This window comes from Batrachochytrium dendrobatidis (assembly GCF_000203795.2).
Source record: "Batrachochytrium dendrobatidis JAM81 unplaced genomic scaffold BATDEscaffold_16, whole genome shotgun sequence".
Classification (NCBI taxonomy): Eukaryota; Fungi; Chytridiomycota; class Chytridiomycetes; order Rhizophydiales; genus Batrachochytrium; species Batrachochytrium dendrobatidis.
In genome coordinates, this window is record NW_006281114.1 from 76,801 (window position 1) to 95,991 (window position 19,191).

Sequence of the window (19,191 nt, forward strand, 5' to 3'; positions counted from 1 at the left end):
GCTGGGTCGTTTAATTTTCGAAATAGAGCAGCCCGTCATGATTTTATGATTTACGATCATAGTTTTCCTGGTCTGGTCGCAAAGGATTTTGTTGAAATGCAGGAAGCTGTTCAGATTGCTGGTATGGTTTGGCGGCTGGAATACCGGACGTAGGCGTTGTATAGAGAAATGCACCTTCATTTGGCTGACTGGATGAACCACTAGGAGCGTATGTAGGACCAGACACGCCATGTTCAGTGGAATATAATGGTAATGGTTCTTCAAATGGCGCAACGTCTTCAGCAATCCGTGACCGTAGCATGGTATATGCAGACGAAAATTCAAATCCACCGCCCTTTTCAAAGTAAAGTTTAATTGATCCTTCATCATTCAGTCCGCCATTCGGAACCTATTTAAAATTCAATTCGTCATGAATAGCCATCACATGAAGGTATTCAATGATGATAGAGACTGGTTGTAGTAAAGTCACTCAACTGGTATAACTAAGCCTTGATAACTGTTTGATCCTATCCAAGGCCGGACTAGTTTTCCATTTCTGAATCGGTCATTCCAAATCAAGTTAAATATTTTGAAACTGTACGACACACTCTGTATCAGGCAACTTACAGCAAGTTTTTTAATGGAATTGTCAAGGCAATAGTTCCAGGAATTGGAGGACTGGGCATGTACACAACTCGCATATTGGCTACGAATCAAATAGACGATCAGTAACTATCAGAATAGGCTTACTGGCACGAAATTTAATTTAATTTAAAGTAGCTTACTCAAGTATAAATATCCGTTTTGAGAAAATAGATTCCCAGACGAGCCTGGATAGCCATCGCTAGACTCAAACTCGAGTCTGACGTTGTCTGCTCGAGTATATCGACGAAATGGGTTGTGAAATTGACAATTCAACAGGAATCAGCATGAGCGACAGAATCAACAAGGTATAAAAAGAATATGCATCAATTACATTTTGTGAAAAACACAGACTCTCCAGTGTTCCAGACTGGGAGGGATGTAACTGGATTCACTGCAATTCCATTTAGTGACATGACAATGCTGGCAGAATCAGCAAGTCTAAGCTTGTCATTTCCAAAAACCGAGTATTGAGTCACGGTACGTGTCACGTGAATTGGGGATCAATTATTGTCTGCGTTCAACTCGTCAATCTTGTATAATCTTGTACAATCGAAATGTCTTCATTTCGAGAAAAAGCCATCAAGATCATTAAAGTGACTGTCGGGTCTACTGCTCTTGGAGTTTTGATTATTGGTAGTGGATACACAATTATGAGAACAACCACTCCCAGCAGTGAAGAGATGCATCGGGCAAGTGTTTTCCAATCCAACTATTGATTGATTCAAGCCAGTCCCACAAGCCTGATGTAATCCATAATCTAACATGTTGTGTGTATTTTTCTGCTACGTTAATGACTACTGGAAATCAAATCATATTGATCGTATTATCTCATATAGAGAATTGGACATATCAATCCAGATATTTTACGAGAGGACCAGAAGCGAAACGCAGTTATTATGAAAACTATTATTGAAAATTCAAAACTGGACAATCCAGCCTGGGATATTGATTGGTAGGTAGTTTTAAACTGCCGTCAGATGTTTGAGCATCTTCAATGTTTGGCATTGCATATTTACAAATTTACTGCTTTGCATGTATAGGCCTGAAGATATTCAGAAAAGCATGGCATCAAAAGGACGATAAATCTACACCTTCATCCTATATCAATATGCATTTTATTTCCAATTAAGCTCATTTTGATGCCAATGATCTTTGAAACTCTGAATATGCACTAAACATGACAGATATGGAGTTGAATGACGTTAATTCAACCCTCCAAAATATTATCTTTGTATATGGTCAACGCTCACCTTTCGAGATCAAACAACAGTTGACGCACTTGTTCCTCGCTTAGCTCGTCAGATGCTCTATATTATACAGACACAAGAGTCAACATGGCAACTTTAAATCTTGATGCAGTTGAGATCATACTTTAGCTTATTTAGTGCAATCAACCATGTCTTAATTTTTCCTTTGCCTTCATAGTCCTTTGGCATTGATTGGACCCTGTTTAAGCTTAGAATAAGATCACTGAGTTGGGGATGAATCTGGTCAACTGCAACATAGTTGAGCTTGAGAGAATCCATCAAAGTAATAAAGAACTGAACGGCTTCAGCAACGTATCTGGCAGAGTTGTTTGATGATACACTTTCTGTTGCATGTTCAACTGTTGCTGGAATGCCAATCTCCAGTAGTCGTTTGACCGCTGCTGGACAGGTAAGCTACATTTCACATACATGACTGAATATCAGCAGCTAAATCTACACGGTCGAGTTGGGTTCGACATGGATTTGGCTGTAGTCAATTGATACACCAGATTTAAGCTAATAATAATATGGAACCAACCTGATACTCTCGCATAAACTCCCTCACATCAGGAACTGTGTCTTGGAGTAAACTGACAGATGTTTTGAACTGTGCAATGAATTTGAGGCAAGCAGGTGTGTATCTAGTAATAGAAAGTTGAATAAACAAGCTCAGCATGACTCGAGCCAATCGCTACTGAATCAATAGTGTGTAGGATAACACTAGATGGATAGACTTGAATCCATCCATGACACTTGAATACAAATGATGTCCAAATATCTTTAGTTTCCGTCTTAAAAAGTTGATTAAAAACTTACTCTTGAGCAGTAATATTGTCTCTGATGTAAGCTCGCTCCAAATGCTCAGTAGCAACAATAATACTAAACAACTCTCCCAAGTTGTCATACATCTCTCTCTCGGCAGAATTGGTCACAAGCTTGGCTTCTCTGTCCATAATGAATAGCAAGCAGATGTTGCAATAAAAGATAAAACTAGGCAACATTTACAACTGATTTTAACCATCCTGAAAGTGTTTGATTAGTTTAACTCTGTTTAATCTGTGGTAAAGCTAAACTCAAGAAAATCTCTATAGTTGTGGATCTGACTGACTTGTTAACTATATAATTCAATCCTGTTTAAAACAACAACCACAATGCAAACTTGTCACTCGAATCCTGTTTAAAACATCAACCATTTACTCCAGATCATTATATGGCTGTTTCAGTCTACACTCGTGAGTGAATTGATGATTTAATGAATAGAACGAGTCGGTAAACCTTGATTACAAACAGTTTAATTTTCGAGGTTGACAAACGACTCGTTGATTTTGATGATTCAAGTCATCTCGAATTATTATATTTTGAACTTTCAAGATTCAGCCAGACTTGTTCAAGACATTCAACAAAATCCAATATGAAAGTAGTCGCACTCATTAGGTATTTCAAGTACTATTCCATTCGAGTTGTATTGCATGATTCGTCATTATTACCAATGCAGTCGTAAATAGTGATGTTCAACAGATTGCCAATCCAGCTGATATTATAATTTAATGCTAATAGTGGGGGAAAAGATAGCTGCTTTAACATGATGCATTGTGTAGCCAATGGTCATACAATTGTCGCACTCGCTAATTTACATCCACCATCCACATCAAACGTTGGTATGATTGCTGCATTCAAACTTTGATGGCTGCTGTAATTCAATATATAATGGTTTACTCTATAGATGAACTCGATAGCTACATGTTTCAAACAGTGGGTCATGATGTGATATCCAACTATTCCGAATGTATGGATATCCCATTGTTTCGTCAAGATCTTGCACACAGATCGGTAGATATCAATGCAACCTATACATTAAATGACAACGATGAAGTTGAAGATCTGTTTCAACTTTTACTCAAAGTCATTGTAAGTTGATGTCGTTGTTTTGAAAATAAGATTGTCGAGATTCAAGCCAAATATGAATTGTGTAGAAACAAGTGCCTGATGTTGAGGCGGTTTCCAGTGGAGCAATCCTTTCAAACTATCAACGAACTCGAATCGAGAATGTGTAAGTCTTGTAGTGTCATTCAACTTTTTAGAGATGCGACGGCTTATGCTTTAGATGGTGCAATTCACTCGTGTCCTTACAGATGTTCAAGACTGAAACTTCAGTCACTGGCGTATATGTGGCAAGGCAGTCAAAAACAACTGCTGATGGACATGATTGATAGCGGTGTTGAGGCAGTATTGGTCAAAGTTGCAGCTGCTGGACTTTCTGAAAATCACCTTGGAAAATCATTAGCACAAATGTATCCTGTTTTGATGAAACTGGTATAGATTTGCTGGTGAAATAGCTATAATACTGTGAATGTATCATTTAATAGTTTTGAAATGTTTAGAACGAACGATACGGAATCAATGTCTGTGGAGAAGGTGGCGAGTATGAAACCCTGACATTGGATTGTCCTCTTTTTAAAAAAAAACTTTTAATGCAAGTACTACCTGATCATGCCTTGCAGAGTAGATTGGATCTGATGCTAATTCAAACCATGTGTTTTTATGGATTGCGATTGATTCTGGCATTCATTAGTCAAGAGTCGACTATTCATGTGCACTCATTTGATGATGTCGCGCCAGTAGCATATTTGAAAACACCTAGTATTGTCGTGAAACTCAAGGAAGACTGTGAATCGAGCTGGATTCATAAAATGAAAAATGTGATGTGTGACAGATACGAGACTTTGAACAGTGACATGTCCAGCGCCATCACCAACGCATGTTCATCTCAGCACCTTGCATTTGAATCCCTACCGCTTTCTAAAATTGAACCAATCGATGCAAATGGCCCCACCTTAACTCAAGGTATAACTGATTTTGTTTATATTGATTTAAATGCTAAACTGGACTTGACTACTCTGACAAACTGGTTAAAATTCAAACAGCGCATCGTTTACCCACCGTGTACTTTCGCCATCCATTTTATGCTCAGTCTGGGGTGATGGTTTGTTCTTTTGATACTCATCCCGTATTAGAGTTGACGCTTGAAGAGGAAACGACTCAAGTGTGCGAGTATATGCTGGCCTCGCTGTCTAAATATGGGTTATCTGCGCATCACATCACCCAAATTCATGTGAATGTGGCAGATATGGACACGTTTTCCGAGTTGAACAAAGTATACCAAAAGTATTTTGGTCATACCAATCCACCTACTCGGTAAGTGTGGATTTGGATTAATCATTTTCTGCCTAGTATCTTGTTTGCTAATACATACTAAAACAATGGGTCAACGTTGTTTAAACAATCCATTGCATTTATGAACATGTTTCAGTGTGACTGTAGAAACTCTGCTGGATCGAGGTAGAGTACAAATGGACTGCTACGCAATGGCGGATACAGCTCAACTAGCTCCTCGAGAAACACTTCACGTTCAAAGTAGATCATATTGGGCTCCGGCCAATATTGGTCCATACAGCCAAGCTATTGATATCTGTGATCATGTATATCTTGCAGGTCAAATTGGATTGATTCCGCATACTATGCAACTACCAACTATTGATGGCGTACAGGGATGGGTTGCACAGGCAAGCATGTCATTAAAGAACTTGGCCGCAGTATGTCAAGCTGTGGGAGCAACATTGGTAGAGAGTTGTGTTGCATGTATATGCTATATAATTGATGCAAGGTTTGTAAACGCTGCGCGTGTTGCTTGGGAGTTTATGTGCAAGGTATGGCTGATCTAGTCGTTTAATATGTGTACATTGAAGTGCTGTTGTGATGCGAGTCTGATAACGTTTATGGGGTTTAGAACGAAAGAGATGATTCTACTCATTATCCACCACTTGTCATTGTTGTGGTTCAAAGACTTCCACGAAATGCCGTGGTCGAATGGGAAGCAATTGCTGGACATCCGGGTAGATTCGATCGATTAATGCAGGCATCGCTAGATTCTGATGTATTGACATATGGGTATATTGACAACACACAAAGGGATACGTTTAAAACATTTAAAGCTGAATACGATGGCGTAGACTGTGTATCAAATATAAAAACCTTTGGGCAATGTGTTGCGGTCGTTAGCCAGACTAAATGCACAGGTGAGTTTGATGTTTAAAATTGTATCAAGTCGGAAGATAATCATCATCTATTATTGATTTGTTTAAAAGGAGGTTCAACACTGGAGTACAATAAAGTGGTTGCTCTGGCTAATGGATTGGTACAGAGTCTTCATACATCCCTACTGTCATTGAAATTGAATGATGATGCGAGTTCATGGACATTCGTGTATGCTATTCGAGTATTTCATTTGTCGCGAATTCCTGCTGTATGGGTGGAATCTGCTATTCATGCGGCAATATCAAGCAGGGTGAATGCAAGCTCGCAAACATTGGTATATCCAGCAGTTACTCTAGTTGCTGTCCAGGATATTTCCGAAAACAGTATTTTTTCAAGTGTTGCATATGCGTCGTTTTTCAAGGCAGTGTTGCCTGTTACTGTTTAATAGCACTAAAATAAACAGCTGTAATACCAAACCAAGCATTTTAAACTGGTGAATTTGATCATAAAGATATATTTCAAATGCCTTTGATAAAAGTGATTTAAAACATGATGTCTGGGTCTTGTTCGTATTGAGATAGCATGTTGGAAGGGGCGGAGGATTCATTGTCTCGAGCTAAAAACATTCAAGTCACAGTAAGTATTATTTCAACATTCATCATAATTTAGCCACCTCGAGTATACATACGTTTAGCATCTGCTGCCTTCTTGGCATCTGCAACAGCTTGACGCTCCTTTTTCTTGCCTTGTACTTTTTTTAGTCTGAAAAACTCTTCACGATCCTGTTCATCCAGCTCTGAAGTAATGAATTTGACAGTATTCTCGATTTTTGGGATGATCACATGCTCAATGGCATTGACACGACGGTTAGTAACCTTGATGACCTCGTCGAGAATTACAAAAGCAGTCTATTGGAGTTTCCAACACCATGGTCAAAGAATGAATGTTCAAAAATAAAGATGGTGATTAAAATGGATCGTTGATCAAAATCTACTCGATAACAGATACATACCTGGAGCGAGGCTAGCTCAATCAAAATCTGTACAGATTTCTGATATGTATCTTTGCATTTTTGTACTTGCTGACCACCCCGACCCAGACCAGTAAGGTCGTTGGCTTGAATGGAATACGATTGGTAGTGTTGGGTAAAACAGCACATGATTAGCAGTTTGGTTGGATTCAAGTATAGTTTGTATTAAAGCAAGTGACTCACAATTTTGACCATCGACGACCATTTCAAAAGTAGGCAGCATGACACCAGACACGTTTTCAGTATTTGCCTTTACTTTAAGCTGGGCAGTTTTTACACTTTCTCGAACCTGGTAGCCAATGTCACCGGTAGAATATTTGACCTCGGCATAGGAAAAAGATGCAACCTGAAGTACTTTTCCCATTTTGCGCTTTGCCTGTGATCGAATTGAAGGAATAAGCCGCGAATAAGCGAAATTTGAACAGTAAAGCAAACCGGATTAGTTTATATAGTACCATTAAAGTAGTGATGAGCAAGGATCTAATTTGCAAGATCAAAAGTACCTCGTCGATTTTTCGCAAGATATCTCTAAAACGACGAGTCAATGCTTCACTTTTACGTTTTAAAAGTGAATGACCAGTTTGGGCTCCCTTGAGACGATTCTTCATGGTGGTGAGGGCCCTTTAAAATCCAACAAGTTAACAAGGTTTAAACAGTAGAATGATGAGTAAATTGAATGTCTAGAATAGTATACAATCCAAAGGTAACATAGACGCAAAGCAACGGTCAGGATGAAGCAAGGATGAAGCAAGAATGACAGGTAGTGGTGATGAATTCAATGGGATGACAAGGGTGAATGAAGTAGTTATCAGCAGTGAGAACAATGGCAGATGAATGCATGACAAAAACCCACATTCTAGTAGGGAAGATGCTAAACTTTGGGCCCGCTCCGCTCATGATGAAGTTTGGATAAGTCAAAAAGACGAGTTTGCAGCGAGTTAAGCCAGACGATAGTCACGTGACTGAGTGATGCAGAACAGCATAAGAATAGTATAAAAACAGCAGAAACTAGAATGAATTAGAATCAACTCGAGTCAACTCGATGCAGATTGTATAGTTGATCATGTCAAATGCGTAGAAGCGACAAAGACTCGATAAACTCTTGTGACAAGATCTGGCCAAAACAAGCGAATCTGGCCAAAATCACAAAATCACTCGCTTGTAAGCGCAAGCGCAAGCAGCTGCAAGCGCACTTTCTTTTTTGCTTGCAACTACAATTCGACTCAAGTTTCTGCCCTTTTGGACTAGGAAGACAGTCACTGCTAATCAACACCATCGTATCTTGCTACCCGACAAGGTAAGCACAGAGTTGTCTTGCTGTTCCTCGCTCATATTGTCTTGGAGTGTTGTGGTTGGATTCAAAGGCTTGCGCTAGATTTCCAGGACTCAAGGCAAGTACGACTCTGTCGTCTTGCTGTTTTGCATTTATTATGTTGTCACTGCAGTAGGTCAAGTGGTTTGCTGCAAGGACGGGCTGTTGAGAATGCGCTGTTGATTCCTCGCACAAGGGCGTCACGTCCACATCCACCACTGCATTTACTGCTGCTCATCCATACTATGACTGTCTTCGTCTTTGGTTGTTGGTCTCTACACATATACACTGCTGCTCTTGTTTAGTCTGCTCTGTCCAGCTGGCTGGTTTTATTCTGATCAATCATTATCTATGCTTTTGGCTAGATGTTATTGTGTGAGCTGGTGGTCTATCACAGGTGAACCATCCTGTACCAGATGTATTCCTAACACTGCAGCCACTGCATATTCATCAACTAGTATCACAACCTATCGGCTGTTTAATTCATCAGTATAGCCTGATACCCGCTACAGCTATGAGTCCAGTTTTTTCTGGATTAAGTTGGCTTGCTCTGGTGCTACTGCACATACTTGCTAATTGTATGGACTTGCATCTGCTCATTTGCTATAATACTCATGTGTACTTTTCTGCAGCAATAGAATCATGGACTTTTGCAGTTGATAATCTTGTAGCAACACGTTGGCTGGACAAACTTGACAGGTATATATTGATGACTCTGGGCAGCTACAATTAGTTTCTACAACATACTGCCCTGACTTGTACAGCAAAATTCAAATAATGACATTACTCCTGCTAGGGAACGAGACATTTCAGATACACTGCTATAACAACCCTAGCAACAAACTATCATGTTCTTTCATTATCTTTGGCGCCAACTACAGTCTGTTGAAAATACCAAATCTGTTGTTACAAGACCTATGTTCTGAATCTTGCTTGTTGAACCCATCGCTAAGGGTTATCAAGTATATTGAGTCAGCAGAATTGTAAAGTCTGCAACCCTTGTTTTGAAGTTTATTAGATACATGTTTTCAACCGACTTTTTTCAATTCAGCCACTTCTCCAAATATGTGGTGCTCGGCCGAGGCTCATTTGAACAAGTCCCAAGTCATTGAAACTTGGATTCGCTGTCTTGCTGACTGTCATGTACATAATCAGTGCTACAAATCTTGTTGATTTCTTGGTACTGGCTGGTTTTTGTGCCATGGCATTCACGACGATCGTCGTTTGTCGGGTAACATTACTGGTGACTGAGACTTTTTTAAAGCCTCAAAATAACCCCTTTCTTATCCCGCTGCACCCACCTTTTATTCATGTGGTTGATTATTGTATTATAAATCAACCATGTATGGACTTTCATCGCTTTGGGCAAACACTGTTCACTCATGTCAGTTGCAATATCCACCCTAGAAAAAACGGTGAGCTGTATTTTCAGCTTAAAGCAATTCGGCATTTGTGATGGATTGACAGCGTATCGAAGTGATAGTAAAGTCTGAATCCATCCACTGCGCATTGTCAATCCAACTGCATATTGTTGGTGTGGGTTTCTTGATCATTGTAAACACGCGCTCCAAATTCTTTGTCCAAGACGCGTGTTGATGTTTTTGCAACAAGATGCGTTCTGATTATTAGACCCTTGCAGGAAGTGAAATGGCCTGTCTGTCGGATTAGATAGTTCAATTTGTGAATTGGATAATGTGTAGCTGAGTTTTATTGTGTTCATCTGGTATATATTCTTGCATCTACTATTTTTAATTTTGTTTAGAACAAAGGCTATCAATCCATTATTGCATCTCTTTTTTGCCGGTTTTTGACTTTATCCACTCCAAAAATTCCTTTCCATCCCACTTCAATAGCCTTTCGTATTGTATTTTGTCCTTTATTTTACTAGTCTTTTCCTTGACTATCACCAACCCCACTCACCGTTGCTTGGCTTTCTGTTTATTAGACTGATAACTGCCATCCAGTGTAAGCAGCTGCCATCCTCTTTACTGCAATTTTACACCAACACAGCTACTTGCTCAATTGTAAAATAACTGACCTATATCTCCATTCGTCTCTAGATTCTCAATCATTCGAGGTGTGTATGGATTTTACCTGACTAGTCTAAAGTCATGCTTGAGTGTTATCTGCCATGTGCAACCAATAGTACTCTGGCTAGACTTGCTGCATATCAAATGTATTGGACTGATTAAGCATGACCAACCTCATTTTGACCTTGTCTCGGCTATGATTTAAACCAACAAAATATACTGGTAGTCAGTGATCATACTACACATGTTGTCGTCGAACCTTTTGTATTTAGAAGCCACGCCATTTATGTATCTGAAATAGCATGTATTGGCAACATAAATCCTCCCACACTAGTTTATTGCGCCACAATGGCACTGTTTAGCCATTCTGGTTCTATTTAAACTGGCATTATCAACTAACATTTCCAACTTTTAATTAACAGTGTTTATTACAGCAGTGCGCAAGCCGAATCCATCACTCACCTCCCAGCAATTCTAGCTTATTGGATTGTATAGTCTTGCAAGCTAACCAAGCCTTATAGTCTACTTTTCTATTCATTCCTATTAGTTACTGGGATCTTGACCAGTTTTATTCCAAAAACAATATCAAGTTTTACTTAAAGCCACCACCTTTTAAATAGTTGTTTTTTAAACGGTATGCTGTATTTTTGAACTGTCTACTTTGGATTTAAACAAAGTATTCTAACCTTTAAAGTTCTTGTTTGTGAACGCTGTTGATTTACAGATGGCTGATATTGCGGAAAAGATTGCCAATGTTCGTCGGGAGGCAGAAAGTTTAAAAGAAAAGATTAAGCAAAAACGAGATGCATTGGCGGATACTACACGTGAGTTTGGACTGCTCGTCCACTCTGCTGCTCTCGATATCAGTCTGATGTAAATTTTGGTCATTGCTAACTGGATCATTCGACTTTGGAAACTATAGTCAAGGCTGTTTCAGCCGATATTGAACCACTTCCGAGAATCATGATGAAAGTTCGTAGAACACTCAAGGGTCATCTTGCCAAGATCTATGCAATGCATTGGGGATCAGATAAGCGGCATCTGGTTTCTGCATCTCAGGATGGCAAACTTATCGTTTGGGACGCATTTACCACAAACAAAGTGCATGCAATCCCACTGCGGTCATCTTGGGTCATGACCTGTGCATATGCTCCCTCTGGAAACTATGTTGCTTGTGGTGGTTTAGACAATATCTGCTCAATTTACAATCTTAAAACAAAGGAAGGCAGTGTCAAGGTTGCACGCGAGTTGTCGGCACACACTGGATATCTGTCATGCTGTCGTTTTATTAGTGACCGTCAGATTCTGTCTAGCTCTGGAGATATGTCGTGTATGCTATGGGATATTGATGCCGGTATGAAGACATTAGAATTTAACGATCACACAGGTGACGTCATGTCCCTTTCCCTTTCCCCAGACAAAAATGTGTTTGTTTCTGGTGCATGCGATTCTACTGCCAAGGTTTGGGATATCAGAACAGGCCGCTGTGTACAAACTTTTACTGGCCACGAATCCGACATCAATGCAGTTCAGTTTTTCCCCAATGGTGAAGCATTTGGATCAGGCTCAGATGACGCATCATGCCGTCTCTTTGATCTTCGCGCTGACCGTGAGTTGAATCAGTACACTCACGATAACATTCTTTGTGGTATTACATCTGTCGCGTTTTCCATCTCTGGTCGTTTGTTGTTTGCTGGCTATGATGACTTTAATTGTAATGTGTGGGACACGCTCAAGGGTGAACGTGTAGGTGTTTTGGCTGCACATGAGAACCGTGTATCTTGCCTAGGCGTTTCATCTGACGGTATGGCGCTCTGTACGGGAAGTTGGGACAGTTTACTCAAGGTAATTTCTACTTCTATCAATAGTTTATTTTATTATGGTGCTTATAGCTAACCTATCTATCTTGTAGGTATGGGCTTGAACAGCAAAAAGAAATCACAGACAGATAACATAACCCCGTCGAAATTTAAAAGAAGACGCCTACTTGTTTGGAAAGAAAAAAGAATTTTTTACAATGACTTTATTTCGAATGATTTCTATGAGTTCCCAGTTAAAAAAGGATGGATAAAGCTAGAGTATACATCAAAATTAGTTTTTGATAGTTGGTGAATTCAATTTGGCATTTCATGGCCTGGTGGGGTTGAAAAGTCCGAATTAGCCGTGTTTGCATAAAATGAAACGCTAAATAATGGAGTTGAAACACATAACGGGCCGTCCATGTTTGATTGGCGCCAATCTTGTTTTTTGAACTCTTTTAGTTTACTGATCTCCATGCTCATTTTTACGAAAAACCAAGTGTATCCGAGATTAGAATACAATAACGTTTATGGAAGCAATTGATTTTTAGTGGGACATCAAGAGTTTAGAGCAACATAGAGCCAATACAAGATAAATACAGAAAAGTGTTTTATTTTATGCGAATCCTCACTTTAATTGTAAAAATCTAAATCGAATCCTTACATTACGCATCATAAGCACCCAACTTGAACAGGAGAGCCTTTCCTTTTGCATTTCCAACACTAAGATACCCGCCATGAGGCGAAAATGCAGCGGTAGATACTGCATCGAATGGAATAGCTTTTGTTGGCCAGTTTTTGACCACCCGCATAGAGGGCAAATGTGCAATCCTTAATGCATTTTTGTCAGAATGGCTTGCCATCAACAGGAGTTTTGAATCTGGATGGAATATCAATGTCGTGATGGATGTTGTCAGATTCATAAACACTTTGACTGGCTGAGGTTCATATGTCGTCGCGCCATCATCTACGCTTGCCGATCGAATACTTTCCATCAGATACACATTCACTACACCCGAGCTTGATCCAGTGGCAATATACTTGCCATCATTTGATACGGCAATTGCTGTTGGTCTCAGACATCCCTGATCTGTAAACCGATTCAAACACTCGCGAGTCTCCACATCCCATTCATACACTTCACCACTTCCACCAAACGTAAACAGTCTTGTGCCGTCAGCAGAAAATACGGCGCACCGAACGTGCCCATTCATCTTGACATCAGACATCCATTGCATGGTATTTGAAGATACCAATGTAACATTGCCGTCTAAACAAAGAAATCCAATATACTTTCCGCAAGGAGATATGATGGATCGCTCAAAAGACTTGTCCTTTCGGCCTCGTACACCCCAGATTTTTTCCGTGGTGCCAGACTCTAGATCATAGACATAGAACCATTTGCGACGACCTGTCATTATAATACGGCGACCATCAGCCGTGAAATGGGCTTTATGGATTGGCATGTCTTTGATGTAGATGCTTTGAATTTTCGAGTTAAGTTTTCCATCAACCTGAAATAGACGAAGAGTTTTGTCAAAGCCAGCAGTAAGAAGAACAGGTGCATAGGGGTGGAATTGGACCGACTGTACCACTGCCTACAAACATAAATCATGATAAATGCAAGATTTAGCAAAACTCGTCAACCCAATATCAAGTACAAGTTATAAAGCGTCAAAGGATTACCTGTGAATATGCAAGCTGATTGACATCCTTTAGACGCATCACATCGAGTTTATCAGCAGAAAGCAACGCTTTGCCATTGGTATTCACAATCGATTCAGTAGATTGAAGCAGTTTGAGCAGCGCATTATGGCCTAGATCGACTTGATCAGACGTATCGCGATCTCCTTTATCATCATCATGATCCAAATCGCTTTCGCTTTTTGACAAACTCTTTTCAGTAGGAACTTGTGCCCATTTAGGTTTGGGAAACAAGCGTTCGTATTGGTGACGCAAACGCATTTCATAGTCAGATCCAGCAACTGTGGTTTCGTCAAAATCGTTACGCAGCTTGCGAAGTCGCTTGACCTTGTGCACATCTACTTTAATATCATCGTCTTCGTCAACCCAAGCAGCTGGCATGCCAATTTCTGAAGGCTGCTTTTCTGCTGTGGAAGGAGCATGCAGTTTTTCCTTGGGTTGAATGGATCCGGTATTGTCAATGGAAAATCCAAGAGTGGTTTCGGTTTCTTCATGATCGTCTTTACTGGCAGTTACTTTGTCTTTTGTGCCAACAAACGTGGATTTCAACAAACTAGCATTCAAGGCCTGCGAGACTGCACCCAAACTATCACCACCAAAAACCAATTCAGCCAATTCAGCTTCTTCAAGATCAAGAGAATCGACATCAGACATGACATCGTCTGCAACGGCTTGAGATGGGGTTGGCTCAGCTTCCCGACTGCGTTTATGAGACTCTTTATTTTTGATGGGATCAACTAGTGTAGTTGGTGCTTCTGCAGACTCTTTTGGCGCTGATAGTTTGACTGGCATTTTGTAAATACGCTCAGACGATAACAACTGGTTATCTTGCACGAGTAAGTCGAATTCGTTTTTTTATTTTTTTGTTTTTGGCTTCCTTGAATCGAAAGCAGTAATCACGAGATAGTCACGTGGAAATAAGTTACTTTTTACTCTGCAACCCTAAAAATAGTGTAGGCTATCTTGATCTCATTGTTTGAACAGTCGATGGATTTGGATTTGTTTTTGGTGTAGCAATGACAAGCCTATCATCTGATGTCAACATCCGCTATAAATAGTTTCAAAAGTGATTGACTATAGCCAATGCATTTACAACTGTATTCACGCAAAATGGAATACAGAATAAAAGTATAAAGTCATCCAATGATTGGCATCAGTTTACTAAACAATATTGCTTTTTGAGTCTTTTAGTTGACTGGTCTTTATACTCATGTTTGTATAAAATAAACGAATATTCACACCCTGTAATACCAGACATTGGGTAGTTGGCATGGAAACAGCAGTTGCATTCCTGAAATGACAACCATTGCTTTTTAAACTAGAAACGAACGTATCTGAAATATTTTGAAATACAAAGTGAAGTTTGGCTGAAAACAGTCAACCATGATATCTGGACTGCATTGAATGAATCTGGTTTTAAATTATAGTTTGAATTAAAGTCGTGCAATAGGTGTATGTTTTGATACATTGAGAATGTCTACTTGTAGTAGGAAAACAATGAATATTCAATTACTGTCTATTCCAAAACAAGATGATGACAATACAAAAGTGCTGCATTTCATGTGAATGCGACCATAGTATGCAAAAGATCTTATACCAAGTCCAGTTGGTATCCCTATAATCCTTTATACCAGACATTACAAAAATATGATTTTGGGAATGTGAATGCCAGCTTAGATTGAATTCAGCCATCAGTAGGTGTCAGTGGATATTGTGAAATTGATTATTTTTAAATATATTAATGCTGTCGAGCCGGTGTGGATATAGCAACACCGATACCTGTAGTACGGGGTGCGCAATCTATTCTTGTTGGCGAGGCAAACACCAGCGCGTCGTTTGTTGGAAAGCGAGGGGTGTGCCATGTCTGTAATTTAAATCCATATGTGATGATTTATAGGTTGGACAAGTGTGCCTCGAGCAATCTTTATCACCTATAGATGGTCATGAGTTTGTGCCTCTCCACGTTGATTCATTTAACCTCCATGTTGACAAAGACCACTTAAAAATGACAGCCTGTCTGCTGTTGAGTTGGTCGACCATTCTCAATATACCTACACATCTACTTCAGCTCCATCAAAAAATCAACCGTTCAAACTTTGATATACTTTTATCTCATTAGACTGTATGTTAATGATTTCATTGCTTGAATGCGATTTTGCTTTGATCATGTACCCAGATTCATTTCCAACCCATACAATGGGTCACTTTTATTTTGGTGATATGCCAGGTTAAATATCCTCGAGTGACAGATTGGATCACTCATGTATTTGTTGACAAGTTGCACTTGGCTTAGTCTTGGCGATTTATCCCATCCTTTGTTATAATAATGTGCTACACGAACCCCTTTGTCATTCACCCCTTGCAATGTTTAAACTTTGCAAGTGGATATAAAAACCTGCACATCACCCTGTTGCAGCTATCCACCCCACACGCCACACAACCATGCTATATAGTATCATCAAATTTGCCATTTACTTTGAATCTTGAGCAACTAACCTTTTTCTATTGGCACTTGGAATACCATTGTCTTTGGCCATCTGCGTAGTTTTAAAGAGTTTTGATTTCGCCACTTATCAATATCTGCTACATCAACTCTAGGATACCCAGCACACTTTGTTTAGCTCAAACAAGATCCACTATATTTAGTCCTCTTGGAAAATACCAAGAAATTAACGCCGAAAATTTGGTTTGTGGTACAACAGCAGTCGAAAAAATCTAGCTATTGAAAACTAAAAAGCGAGTCTGAAAACAGCAGTCCAAAACTTCAAAAGTAAAAAGCAGCACCTCAAAACTTTTAAACAAACTACCACACTTCTTTTCTTTAAAATCAACATCAGCAATGAAAGCATTCTTGGAAAAGTACGACATGCAGCATACAATCGGAACGTGAGTACAGTTTTGACTCGATAACTGATCGTATCCACTATCCACGATTCAATGGGATACAGCATATCCTATTGATGTACTTGTCTACTCTAGATAGTTGTATTGGTCTAGTTGTTGCAATTAAAAATTAGACTAGTAATGGTGCGTGATTGAAAAATGTCAACGATTATTGGCTGTCATCAATACGGACGTGACTGTCATTTTGTGATGGCTCGCTCACTGGCGTTTTTATTGATTACACGCCATGATAAACTCTGTCTCGCCAATACTATTCATTTTTATTGTATATTTGCCCCTATTTCTTATCTGATTGCCACTCTTGGCTACACATTTTTCAAGCCAGTGTCCCAATGCAACTCCCGATATAAATGCTGGTGACAGATGGCATTCTTTTTCTATTTTTACAACGTTGTACATGGCAAAAGTGTTGCCAATGTTGATAAAGATTACTAACTCTACTTTTTATTTATATCAATTGTGCAACCTTGATTACCTAACTTGAAACTCGATCTGATATTTCTGGACATTACTCTGACTTTACCGCTTACCTGATGGTATCGACATGTATTTCAACAATGGTTTACTGCTGATGCTCAATCGCCTATAATTCTAATCGGCATTGCTTACACGATCGATATTGTGAATCAACTGAATCCTAACCCGACTCAATAGTGGAGCATTTTCCGAAGTAAAGCTAGCAGTTGAGCGCAGCAATGGTCAAAAATATGCCATTAAAGTGATTGACAAGGCAAAATGCAAGGGAAAGGAGGGCATGATTGAAATGGAAGTCAACATTCTCAAACGTGTCCGTCATCCCAACATTGTTCAGTTGTATGAGATGTACGAGTTTAATGACAAAATCTATCTTGTCATGGAACTGTAAGCTATTTATTTTGGATTTATGATCAGGATCAAACCTATTTTACTGACTTTTATGAATTTCTAAACATGTTAGTGTTACGGGTGGAGAATTGTTTGATGAGGTTGTGGGACGAGGAAAGTATACAGAAAAGGAAACAGCAAAAACGATTCAGCGTATTCTTGGTGCTATTGATTACCTCCACGCACTTGGTATCGTTCATCGTGATCTAAAACCCGAGAATCTTTTACTTTCTGAAAAGGGCAAGAGCAGCAAAATCATGATTAGCGATTTCGGTCTATCGAAAATCTTCAACGATGTCGAGGTGATGAAAACTGCATGCGGAACTCCTGGTTATGTTGGTATGTTTTGCTTCATGTGGCTCGAGTGTTGTCGGTTGAGATACTAACTTGGATCTCCAACTGCAATATACTTTAGCTCCCGAGGTTCTTCGTCGTCAAGGCTATGGCAGAGAGGTGGATATTTGGTCATTAGGAGTCATTACGTATATTTTGTAAGTCTTGGCATACTTTTGTATTGACAGCAGTTGTCGAATCAATCTAATCAAAATTCAATGTTTAGACTTTGTGGATATCCTCCATTTTTCGACCCTAATAATGTGGAGCTATTCAAAAAGATCATGACGGGTAGATTTGAGTTTGATTCGCCATGGTGGGATAACATTTCAGACAAGGCCAAAGACTTTGTTCGTCGATTGTTAGTTTTAGATCCCAAGCAACGCTATACCGCTGCACAAGCACTTAGTCATCCTTTTATTCTTGAATTTGGAGGACCCTCGGAACCACTTTGGACAGCTTCTAATGTGAGCGCATCAACCGAGTTTGCAGTCAAGCCTGTGCAAACTGTTCCTTTACCCCAACCACAGCAACGGCCAGCGAGTCAGCAGACAAAGCAACCGCCTTCTTCACAAACACCTACCCAACAACGATCTCAAAATGCACGACCTGTGCAAAGTACTCCAACTCCTCCACCCTCTGTATCAACAGACAACACGACTGTTTCTACAACAGTTCCATCACGAGTAAGTCCAAGTGTACATGATATTCCCATCTATAGATATTCATGTGAATTCAGTCTTGAAAACCAGTACTAACCCATACGATCGTGTTATACTATTAAAATGGATAACTCTTCACTTTACACACAGAAAGAAACCACCTCATCCAACAAGCAAAAGTACTCTGAGCCTCGTCCTCTGAGTGCCAAATCACCTTTAGACGACAGTGGTATTGTCACATCCAACGAGAAACTTTCACAACAGAATGGGGCACCCAATGGTCATTTGAAAGATGCTCGTGGGTCTTACTTTTCTACAAAGATACATCGCATTACTTCTTGGTTCAAAACTGGCGTTACATTACATCCTGGTCAAAAACACCGTAGTTAGTGGTGTTGCCTGATTCATGGTTATATCAAGTTGTTTCCCTTCACCTTTTGCCTGATCCTCTAAAGATCTCAATCTAGCTTTGCACCACTTGCAAGTTGGATTGAAACCTCGATGATCATGGCAACACCAATTTTTTTTAGATGCATTCAAAATGAACCAGTATTTACAACCATATCGATGTAGTATAGCGCTAAATACATGATAGACTCTCGTTCGATTCCAATTCACATTAGATCTATTAGGTGATATTGTTTTAA

At 39.6% G+C, this 19,191-nt stretch overlaps 8 protein-coding genes across 8 annotated transcripts; 4 read left to right on the forward strand and 4 right to left on the reverse strand.

The window, feature by feature from the left end:
* Window positions 1–43: 43 nt before the first annotated feature.
* Window positions 44–680, reverse strand: BATDEDRAFT_27997 (uncharacterized protein; the record flags this gene model as incomplete). Its single annotated transcript, XM_006682322.1, has 3 exons — window positions 44–388; window positions 484–535; window positions 607–680. The coding sequence occupies 3 exons, from the start codon at window positions 678–680 to the stop codon at window positions 44–46; spliced, it is 471 nt and encodes a 156-aa protein (XP_006682385.1).
* A 498-nt stretch (window positions 681–1,178) lies between these two features.
* BATDEDRAFT_92262 (uncharacterized protein) lies at window positions 1,179–1,340 on the forward strand (the record flags this gene model as incomplete). Its single annotated transcript, XM_006682411.1, has 1 exon — window positions 1,179–1,340. The coding sequence occupies one exon, from the start codon at window positions 1,179–1,181 to the stop codon at window positions 1,338–1,340; it is 162 nt and encodes a 53-aa protein (XP_006682474.1).
* A 415-nt stretch (window positions 1,341–1,755) lies between these two features.
* On the reverse strand, window positions 1,756–2,824 carry BATDEDRAFT_27998 (ESCRT-I subunit protein VPS28; the record flags this gene model as incomplete). Its single annotated transcript, XM_006682323.1, has 5 exons — window positions 1,756–1,795; window positions 1,875–1,931; window positions 1,996–2,285; window positions 2,410–2,512; window positions 2,688–2,824. 5 exons carry the CDS (start codon window positions 2,822–2,824, stop codon window positions 1,756–1,758), a joined length of 627 nt encoding a protein of 208 aa, XP_006682386.1.
* Window positions 2,825–3,275: 451 nt separating this feature from the next.
* BATDEDRAFT_20913 (diphthine--ammonia ligase) lies at window positions 3,276–4,575 on the forward strand (the record flags this gene model as incomplete). The annotated part of the gene is made up of 7 exons (XM_006682303.1): window positions 3,276–3,305; window positions 3,429–3,529; window positions 3,595–3,779; window positions 3,845–3,921; window positions 4,004–4,184; window positions 4,253–4,344; window positions 4,444–4,575. Coding segments are annotated over exons 1-7 (789 nt in total), but the record flags the coding sequence as incomplete, so codon positions are not given.
* A 1,829-nt stretch (window positions 4,576–6,404) lies between these two features.
* On the reverse strand, window positions 6,405–7,833 carry BATDEDRAFT_92113 (H(+)-transporting V1 sector ATPase subunit D; the record flags this gene model as incomplete). Its single annotated transcript, XM_006682450.1, has 6 exons — window positions 6,405–6,522; window positions 6,595–6,814; window positions 6,919–7,022; window positions 7,120–7,312; window positions 7,440–7,557; window positions 7,790–7,833. The coding sequence occupies 6 exons, from the start codon at window positions 7,831–7,833 to the stop codon at window positions 6,449–6,451; spliced, it is 753 nt and encodes a 250-aa protein (XP_006682513.1). The 3' UTR covers window positions 6,405–6,448.
* Window positions 7,834–8,148: 315 nt separating this feature from the next.
* Window positions 8,149–12,300, forward strand: BATDEDRAFT_17943 (uncharacterized protein). The gene is made up of 5 exons (XM_006682299.1): window positions 8,149–8,233; window positions 10,800–10,912; window positions 11,003–11,102; window positions 11,201–12,123; window positions 12,191–12,300. The coding sequence occupies exons 3-5, from the start codon at window positions 11,003–11,005 to the stop codon at window positions 12,200–12,202; spliced, it is 1,035 nt and encodes a 344-aa protein (XP_006682362.1). The 5' UTR covers window positions 8,149–8,233; window positions 10,800–10,912; the 3' UTR covers window positions 12,203–12,300.
* A 442-nt stretch (window positions 12,301–12,742) lies between these two features.
* On the reverse strand, window positions 12,743–14,162 carry BATDEDRAFT_14441 (uncharacterized protein; the record flags this gene model as incomplete). The annotated part of the gene is made up of 3 exons (XM_006682284.1): window positions 12,743–13,675; window positions 13,764–13,927; window positions 13,973–14,162. The coding sequence occupies 3 exons, from the start codon at window positions 14,160–14,162 to the stop codon at window positions 12,743–12,745; spliced, it is 1,287 nt and encodes a 428-aa protein (XP_006682347.1).
* Window positions 14,163–15,821: 1,659 nt separating this feature from the next.
* Window positions 15,822–19,105, forward strand: BATDEDRAFT_20919 (uncharacterized protein). The gene is made up of 7 exons (XM_006682304.1): window positions 15,822–15,903; window positions 16,327–16,667; window positions 17,340–17,546; window positions 17,623–17,888; window positions 17,965–18,040; window positions 18,109–18,568; window positions 18,695–19,105. Exons 2-7 carry the CDS (start codon window positions 16,621–16,623, stop codon window positions 18,932–18,934), a joined length of 1,296 nt encoding a protein of 431 aa, XP_006682367.1. The 5' UTR covers window positions 15,822–15,903; window positions 16,327–16,620; the 3' UTR covers window positions 18,935–19,105.
* The last annotated feature ends 86 nt before the right edge of the window (window positions 19,106–19,191 follow it).

Bases quoted from the DNA above. Each gene is read 5' to 3' on its own strand.
- BATDEDRAFT_17943 (XM_006682299.1), top strand. From the start codon at position 11,003: ATGGCTGATATTGCGGAAAAGATTGCCAATGTTCGTCGGGAGGCAGAA. The intron at 11,103-11,200 runs GTGAGTTTGGAC...TGGAAACTATAG, and splicing joins TGCATTGGCGGATACTACAC to TCAAGGCTGTTTCAGCCGAT.
- BATDEDRAFT_20919 (XM_006682304.1), top strand. From the start codon at position 16,621: ATGAAAGCATTCTTGGAAAAGTACGACATGCAGCATACAATCGGAAC. The intron at 17,889-17,964 runs GTATGTTTTGCT...AATATACTTTAG, and splicing joins CGGAACTCCTGGTTATGTTG to CTCCCGAGGTTCTTCGTCGT. The intron at 18,569-18,694 runs GTAAGTCCAAGT...CTTTACACACAG, and splicing joins CTACAACAGTTCCATCACGA to AAAGAAACCACCTCATCCAA.